Raw genomic sequence first — 9886 nt, forward strand, 5'->3', positions numbered from 1 at the left:
AAAAAAAAAAAAAAAAAAAGCTAGTGAGTCTCATTATTTTCCTTGCAGTGATATCTCCCACAATTTTCTGTTTATCAACAAAAAAGAGACTATTGTGAAAAACAGAATTTCTAAGGCTTTATCTGTGCCTAGGATAAGCAAGCTAGTGAGACTGCTCAGGATATAGCTACCAAACTCACCTGTCTTTTTCATGCTTCCTCTTTTGTCTCAGTCTGATTTCCCTTGAAGTCATGTAAAACTGCAAAAGAAATATCCAGTTAATTCATTATTATTCAATACAAATAATTAAACCATTAGACATAATTCTGCTATTTATTATAGAAAGCAGTACAAAATACTGTCATATTTGATGAAGCTTTCCACTCTAGCACAAAACATGAATATGTTAAATTAAGCATCATACAATTAAAGTAAAATCCAATTTAATAAATGGAATGCAAAGTCTATAAAGTGTCCCAAAAGTCTCCATACAAAGGAAAAATTTTGTAAAATTTTGTAATGAATGAATATTTTGTAAATAAAAGTACATTTAGCTACAATTTCCCATTTTCCCTATGTATGGCGACTTTTCGGACACCCTGTATTTTACTAGTTGAATTAATATATTTTCTCAAAGTGGAGAACCTTATTAACTTCACTTAAAATGGAAAACAGAAACATGTTAGGGATGAAAACACCTATATTCTGTACTCAATTTTGTGATTAATCTCACCAAGAGCTTTGTTAATAAAGCAGAAACGAGTCATCGGCATTTACAATCATCATTCTGATGTTTTAAAATGTTCACCCAAAACCTACTGCAGTGAGTTCATTGTGACTTGTAAACTCTTCAAAATTTATGCCCCAGAAGGCAAACAACAAATGACACATACATCTTATCCCAAAACATTAAGAATTATTGTCATGAGTTACATGTGAGATTAAATCTTTTCATACACAATTATATATATAAAAATTGACACACAGAAGTAAATTTACTTTCTTAAGATCCTATAGAGAAGCAGTAACAAATTAAAGCTCTTGTTGATTTATGATAGAAATGCGAATGAAATTTTTAATTACATTAACCAGTCACTAATCCCATCTCTTTACCCAAATAGATGTTAAAAATAAAGAAATGAGTGTTTGCAATCTTGAATGAGATGTCACAAAGTCTATGAACTAAGGAGTCCTTATGCCTTATGCCCTCGGAGTTAATTTATTCTAAATCTGGATACAGGATAACCATCTTGGGTATTTACGTTCTTTTTTTTTTTTTTTTTTTATTTCAGCAAATTATGGGTGTACAGATGTTTAGGTTACGTGTGTTGCCCTTGGTTCCCCCCCCACCGAAGTCCGTGTTTCAAATATATCCATCCTTCGGGTAGTGCGTATTGCACTCCTTGTGTATACAAATACCCGTCTTGGCAGGGAAGGCGATGTCTGAACCCATTCTTCACAGGATGGGGAACACACACACACACACACACACACACACACACGCATGCACTTTAAGATTCTAGTCACGTACCTCAGTATCCCTGAGGGTCACTACCATGTCTCCACAGCTATCAAGAAAATGCTATATTAACACCAATATGCTCTTTTCAGAGGCAGGTAAGTAAATTACACACTTTAAATAATAGTTCACCTACATTTTACTACCTGGTGTTTAAATGGGACAGTCTTATCTGGAAAATTCACTTACAGAATTTGTTCTCCTAATGATGCTGAAACAATGAAGTGCTATTATATTAACATTTTATTTTACTTTTGATTAAGTAAAAGATAAACTGTAATCCAAATGTATTTTCTTAGTATTATAACTATCAAAGTAAGACTGCTTTGTTGCACTGTTTGAAGAAAACTGCTCCTCACCTAGACATGGTGATGTCCATATTCACGGGTAAGTAAATACATGCTGACAGTTTAAAAGGCAGTTAAAAAAAACAAAATTACACACAGACAGAAGTGCCACTGTTCTGTTAGTACATGATTGGACCATTGTTTGTTTTTTTTCTCTTTATTCATTGTAAACTTATGGATAGAAAACTGAGTTTTAAAAATGGCTTTAATACAGTTATTTCAACTGCCACTGACTCTTAAAATTAAAGGAACAGTTCCAATTGGTCACCCGGTCACTCAACCTCCTTATTTTCTTAAAAGGCTAGAGCCATAATTAGCCTGGGGGAGAAAAAAATATTTATGATAGTTCAAGAAAACATGGTTCAATTCTCATCAATCAAGCACAATATCCTGATACATTTTAAGGTAATTTCTTAACTTTTCCTGACTTAAAATGATGACTTTTCTATCTGCCAAATAAGAAACACATCCAAATTATTAGGTCATTAAGTATGAAATGTTGGATTTCTGCAAGTGCTAAGTTTGACAGTTGCTATCTCTGACATTTTCACTTCGACACTTCTTGTTTTATTTTTATTGTGAAGGTACATCCTCATTATTTCAAACCCATGGTTTTTGGCTTGTGATTATCTTTCAATTTTTTTAGACCAACTTTTGTGAAACCATGGATAAGTCAAAAATTCGTGTTATTTTTGAATATGAGTTTCATTGTGGAACCAGTGCTGCACAGACAGCTCAAGATATCAGTGAAGTGTCTGGGAAGGATGTGGCTAATGAACACATAGTATGTGGATGGTTCCAGAAGTTCCATTCTGGTGATTTTAATCTTGAAAATGAGCCACGTGGGCAACCTGGGACCAAGGTGGATAATGATGAGCTGAAAGCTGTAATAGAAGTGAATCCATCTCAACCTCCGCATGAATTAGCAGCAAGGTTTCATGTTACTATTCCAACAATATTGGACAACTGCAACAAATCAGCAAGGTAAAGAAGCTGGATAGATGGGTACCTTATGATTTAAATGACTGTCAGAAGAGAAATTGTCTCAAAGCTTGCCTTTCTTTGCTGTTATGACATGAAGGCATACCATTTCTACACTGTATTGTTATATATGATGAAAAATGGATTCTTCCTGACAATTGCAAGCATTTGGCACAATGGTTAGATAAAGATGAAGTGCCGAAACACAGTCCAAAACCAAATATTCATCAAAAAAAGCTAATGGTGTCTGGTGGTCCAGCACTGGTATTCTCCACTACAGAGTGATGAAACCTGTGGTCAGTCGATTACAGTGGATGTCTACTGCAGACAATTGGATCAAATGATAAGGATGCTTGAGATTAAGCAGCTGAGATTGCACAATAGAGACAAGCCAATCCTCTTGCAAGACCACATGTTGCAAAAAAAATAAACAAAAAAACACTGCTCAAACTACAGAGACTGGCCTTGGAAACTCTCTGTCATTCACCATATTCACCAGACCTTGCCCCAACTGACTACCACTTCTTGCAGGCTTTGGACCACTTCTTGAAAGGAAAAATATTCAATTCTCAACAGGCTATGGAAAACACTTTTCGTGATTTTATCACCACTTGTTCTCCAGGCTTCTTCGCTGCTGGCATAAACAAGCTACTGTTAGGATGGCAAATCTGTGTCCATAGTTTAGGCTCATACTTGATTAACTGTACTGCTTCTTGTTTGAAATATAATAAACTACACTTTTGATTCGAAATCAGACATTTCGTATTGAATGACCTAATATGTTAATCCTTTTCTCAAATATTTGCCAGGAAAAAACCGCACATATTCTGTGATAATTCCATCATCCTTGATACTGCAGACTTACTGGATTGCTTCTAGGGCAGAAAGGATTATGTTCTTGCCTTCTCTTTTCTGCCAGCTGCTTTAGATACTCTGCCATTCTTTCTTTTTGTTTTCTTTTCATCCAGACTTGAATCTCTCTTCTCTCCTTCTCAGTTCTTTGTGGATGTCTGCCAGAAGAATGCTGAATTCTGGGAAATTTAACAAGCAAGGCATCATTTGCCTTTAAATTTGTTATGCAGGTAAGAAATATCATGACTAAATACTATTCATTTGGAAAGATTTTGCCCCATCTTGAAAAGTAGTACACATTTATGATCTCTAGTCAACTCACCCCAATCTGTCCTTGAAATCCACTGAAAATGGTCTCAAAGTTCACCAACAACTTTTTTATAACATTTGCTTTAAAGCTACAGTCCCCAACCCCCAGGCCACAGACTGTCTGTGGCCTGTTAGGAACTGGGCTGCACAGCAGGAGGTGAGCAGCAGGCAAGCAAGTGAAGCTTCCTCTGCATTTACAGCCACTCCCCATCACTCCCATCACCACATAAGCTCCGCCTCCTGTCAGATCAGCAGCAGCATTAGATTCTCACAGGAGCACGAACCCTACTGTAAACTGCATGTGAGGGATCTAGGTCGCCCGCTCCTTATGAGAAACTAATGCTGATGATCTGAGGTGGAGCTGAGGTGGTGATGCTAGCGCTGGGGAGCAGCTGCAGATACAGACTATCATTAGCAGAGAGGTTTGACTGTACAATAAATGTAATGTGCTTGAATCATCCTGAAACCATTCCCCGCCAACCCCACCCCTGGTCTGTGGAAAAACTGTTTTCCATGAAACCAGTCCCTGGTGCCACAAAGGTTAAGGACTGCTGCTTTAAACTTTTCCCCTTTTTCTTTTAACTCTATCTTACCTGGGTCTTTTCCTAATTCTCAAAACACTACGTAGCTTCCTATATTGTCTCCTTTCTTTTCTCCTCACCACCTCAATATTAATGTCTTAAAGGTTCCATTTTAGATTTATCTATAATTTATTCCCTGAACTATGTCAATAACTTTCAAAACTTATAATACAGAGATGACTTCAACTGCTGCCCTTCTGGATCTAGCCCCATGTTTAGGCCCCTGCCATACTTCCCATGGTCTGGCCCGAGTTAATGACTAAGCATGGCAGGGACACTGCAGTAGGCCCATTCCTGCAAGACACAGGTGATACGCTGGGTGATTTTGGCTTAAGGTCTTACACTGACCTGGCTGAAATATTCTTAGAAGTATGCACCACACTCTGTCTCCCAACCCTCTTCTTTTCTCTCTCTCCATCACAGAGAGGCCTCAGACCAATATTGTGGTCTGATGCTTCTCCTCTCTCTCTTTTTTTTTTTCCTTATTCCCCTTACAAGCACTTCCCCTACCCTCAATAAATCTCTTGTACATCTAATCCCATCTTGGCTTCTGCTTCTTGGAGGATCCAAACTAATGCAAGTGATACTAGGAGTGGTCTGAGAAAACTGGCGGTGCAAGATGGGGATTTGGGGCAGATGCATCACCCAGAGTGTGAAGAAGACACCATCCTACATGGAAGATGGGTCGCAAATACAAACAATGTGGTTTATTCTGAATACCTGCTTTCCTTCTGGAAGTCTGGAATCTTGGTACATGTCAGGGAACACCCTCAGTAAACCCCATGCACTGAGTCTCTAATGAGCTTGCCTGGTAGACAACATTTCGCACATGTTGTCACAACTTGTTGCTGCAGGAATTAAGTGTGTCCCGTGTGATTCTACTGGGAAAGGATTCTTGGGAGCTTCTGCCTGATTTCCCCTGGAATTTACTGCATGTACCTTTTTCCTTTACTGATATTGCTTTGAACCTTTTTGCAGTGATAAATTCTAGCCACCAATATGACTATATGCCGAGTTCTGTGAGTCCTCCTAGTGAACCACTGAACCTGGGGGTGATCTCAGGGACCCCCCCAGCACAGGATCAGACCCATATTGGCATTGCAGTCTGACAGCTGTCCTCACCTTGTATGGCATCCTCTCTCGTTCCCCTCCAATTTATTTGGCTTCTATCCAAATAAATCTCTTGCTTGTCAAAATCCTATGTGCTTCTCAGAGGACTTAAAACTAAGGTACCAATGAATATTACCAAAAAAATGTTCTTCTGGCACCTTATACCTAAAACTGCATTCTCTATCTTGCTAAAGAAATCATTATCAACTCAGTCATCCAAGTAGAAAAGCTGTCATTCTCACCTCCTGACAGCCTCACGCCTATTGCACTAGACTCTCCATTCTAATTCACCTCATCTCTAGACTACTGAAGCAAGACTTCTAATTGGCTCCTATTTCCAGTGAAAGTCCTTTGCTGACTCCTGTACTACTCATAGAAAGACTGAGCTCAGTGAGTTTCCCAGTTTGCCCCACTCTCCCCTTCCAGTGCACAAACTCTAGCCACGCCTAATTCCTTGTCCTTTACTGCCAGTCACATCTTTGTGTACTATCTTCTCTCTGCCTAGAACACCTTTTCTCCCAATTATCAGCCACATAAATTCTATTGATCCTTTGAGATATGGTTCAAATCCAGAACTAGTGTAGCTGCCTTCTTTGGCTGACTCTCTTCCTCTGAGCTCGCATAGCACTGATATAACTTGGTCTTATAGCTCTATCTCCAAAAGCAGAAACCTTATTTAATTTTTATACTAATTCTTGACATTTAATAGACTATTGTTGATAACATGATCATTAACTTAAAAAACGATTGAAGGTAACTAAATGTGTTAGCTTAGGAAGTTAGAGTTTACATGGTCTTGATACAAGATCATATACAATATAGCAGATAAATTCCATTAATTAAATAGAAATCGTAGTTTTCTCTTTTTTTTTGGCATGCTATTTCCCGCTAACAGTTTTGTAAGTTTGAGTATACACTGCATTTTCACTGAGGTAGTAAGTGGAATTGAACTAAGAAATAAAGAAGTACAGCTGCTATTCATAAGGCTGACTATGTTATATAAACAAACCAGGAGTGTATGTATCGTGGGGAAGCATCAGTAGGAGAGTCAACCTTCATTCTATCGGGAACCAGTTCCTGACACAGGGAAGATTGTAAGGAAACATTTTAACCTAATATCCAAGGAAAAGCTATTTAAATGTATTCTAAGGGTTAATATTTAGGGTAAAGTGCCAGGAACTACATCATTAATTACTTCTAATAAGAGATAGGACTAAAAGTATGTTGTACTTAGAGTGAAGACACCTTGGAAAAACTCACAGGATACAGATATATACTACACTTGTTGGGGGAGAGGGAAGAATGACAAATACACATCACAAAATGCATTTAGGCAGAAAAAAATCTATTTTAAGCTTCGAATTTGTTCCATAAAAATCACATCAAAATATGGTCAATTTTGAACATTCTTGAACCATAAATATTTTAAATGGGATTACCTGGAGATATTCCTGGCTTGTTGTTCTGTTAGGCCAAGTTCCTCACTGGAAATTCCATCTTTAGTTATAAGGTCATCAATAATGTCTGCAATATCAGTCAATCCAGTCATCTGGAGTGGATCTTCTGAAACACTTCATTTGTAAATGTAATTTGAGAAATATGAATCAGTATCCACAACTTAATTACATTAAGCAAAAATGAACATGTAATAAATGAATACAAAATAATAAACATATATCTGCTGTTCCTTCTATTTCTGTAATCCTAGTAACTCTCAGTGGAAAAACCTAACAACTGATAATTAATGACTTAGTAGGTTTTCTTAAAAAAGCAAATATAAGGCCCAGGAGAAAACCTCTACAGGTCCTGCCTACTGAAATTTAATACATATTTAGTAAAAGATAATGTAGCAAATATAGCCTATTGTATTTTAATTACCTGTACGAAACAGTAAGGGATATAATAATCCTCAATTTCTTAAAACATCCTATTCCCAATGGGAACTTAACTGTACTCCTTTACACCATGAAAAGATGTATAGTGTAAAAGTTCATACACGTGTGAACAAAATTTCCAGAACACATATTTATAGCAAATTTTAAGTAAAACTGTAAATTTACTCAAGATATTTACCTCTCAAATAATTCATCACTGTTATTCATACCTTTAAAAAAGAAACATTATTATTAATAAAAACTTCAAGTCGTTTTTTTTACTTTCAATTATTGACCTGACTTAGAAATTATATAACCAGAAATTAAATATTTTTAAATGTCCAAATTGGTTTAAAGATATATATGTACAGCATATTGTCTTCCTCTTGAATATGCTATTTGGTAGTAAATATTGTCTACACTTTAAGATAATTACATTTCTAGCTCAAGTATTCTGTATAATATCCTTCAGAAGGAACAACTCTGCTTAGTACATTGTTTAGAATACTAGAGTGCAATTAACTTTATATAAAAACAAACAAAAAACTTCTGGTGATCTAAAAGCAATATAGTTTGGAAAATATCTAATTTAAATCCAAGAACCCATTTACTTATAAGATCATGACCCAAAGAATAATTTTTAAGGTTTGTTCAGTATGAACTACATGTCTTCAAAGCAAACCACTTACTCTTGTCAATCTTCTATATGTTTAACTCTAAAAGAGAATTGAATTAACATAGGGAAAAGTGTTGTGACATCTCTTCTCAAAAAAAAATTCCTTAAGATTTGATTAGACCCAAGATAAACCAAACCTGCCCCTACAACTTATACATACACATATTTTTAATATGAAATAATTTTGGTTTCTTGAAAACATATTGTTCTATTTATTAACTCCCAAATCAAGGATTTTATCTTTGTCCTCAGAGGCTGGGAATTTGTGAGTTCTTAATAGCAATTAATGAAATTTAACTAAGAGGGAAATACTTCACATAAACCTAAGATTATAGCAATAACAATAATACTATTACTAGTATTAGTAATAATACTACCTCTTAGAGCTTTTGCTCAGGAGAAAAAGATAACATACACTTTGAAAAGAGAAGAATACTTTCTATCAGTGTTTGAGTAGCCCCTGTTGGCCTATTCCTAAAAAAGGCATGAAGGGATTCTCTTCCAGTACTGGCTGGGCTGCATAGGGGAAGTCAGTGAGACTGTCAAAGACGGAGACCTCTCAGGGTGAAGTCCGAAGTGTCAGGCATCAAAGGGAAGTAAGCAACCAGCTGTTCTGCTGTTCGTGACCCATGGCCACAGTACCTACCAACCTGGGCAAACCTTGTCAAACCTATGCAAGTTTAATACTTCTCAATCACTATTGCTAAAGGAGAACATCTTTTTGCAGAACTCCAGAGCACTTTGATAACAAATGCAATTTAACTAAATCATTTCATGTTTAAAGATAAACAGTTTTACATGATAGAATTCAGTGCCTTTGGTCCTGACAAAGATCTTCCTCAATACAGTTATTGTTAAGAAAAGCCTCAACTACTGAAAGAAAAAATAATAATGGTGAAAGTATAGATTCATCAGATATAAAAAGTATGACTACTAAGAAATGAAACTAATTTCTTTTATCAAAGAGCAGAAAAGTGCTATATCCAAATGAATACTTTTAAAAGTAGTTACAAAGGGAGAGTATACCTTATTTCATTTTCAAACCATTTTTGGAACTCTTCCTTTGGAACTGCTTTCATAGACAATTTATTAAACACAATGGATCAACTTTATTCCTTGATATCCACAATTTCTTATTTTTAATTCCAAACAGTGACATTCAGCCTGGTCACATACTTCATTTACCAGAAGTGCCCCTGAATAACTTTTGTCTGTTAGCAAAAATTCAATCCATCTTCAGTGAATAAATTATTTGCCACTATTAAGAATATTCAGAACAATGTCCTAAGAAATGGAACCTAATTGCAAAAGAGGAAATATAAGCTATTTTTGATCATTAAAGCAAGGGAATGACAACACATCTTTCTAAGATGCCATCTTTGGAGAAAATATCCATTAGAGCATCTAAATTCTGTACGTTGTTAAAATATAGTAATATGGTTTTTTCCAAATTTATTATCATACATTAAATACTAAAGAAAAGCATTTGAATTTATCCATCTTTATATGTTATGCCATTTATTGACTTTTCTCCTTCTCTTTTCTTCCATCCTAAGAAGCTAGTATAATCCTGTATGAATCATCTCCTTAACCCAGTACTTTCAATTTCTCTTTTCCCACTACCTTTTCTTCTGCCTTTAAACATTAAATAATTTTTT

At 35.9% G+C, this 9886-nt stretch overlaps 1 protein-coding gene across 1 annotated transcript in view; it reads right to left on the bottom strand.

Moving 5' to 3' along the window:
• LOC105814467 (chromosome unknown open reading frame, human C5orf42) overlaps positions 1-9886 on the bottom strand; it is a 120373-nt gene that overhangs the window by 11649 nt on the left and 98838 nt on the right. Inside the window, exons 42-45 of the mRNA XM_012649444.1 lie at positions 7752-7782; positions 7118-7249; positions 3692-3857; positions 180-238 (exon numbers count right to left, since the gene is read on the bottom strand). Coding sequence (XP_012504898.1) covers positions 180-238; positions 3692-3857; positions 7118-7249; positions 7752-7782 — 388 coding nt within the window. The remainder of the gene's footprint in view (positions 1-179; positions 239-3691; positions 3858-7117; positions 7250-7751; positions 7783-9886) is intronic.

This window comes from Propithecus coquereli, unplaced genomic scaffold, assembly GCF_000956105.1.
Source record: "Propithecus coquereli isolate 6110/MARCELLA unplaced genomic scaffold, Pcoq_1.0 Scaffold110, whole genome shotgun sequence".
Classification (NCBI taxonomy): Eukaryota; Metazoa; Chordata; class Mammalia; order Primates; family Indriidae; genus Propithecus; species Propithecus coquereli.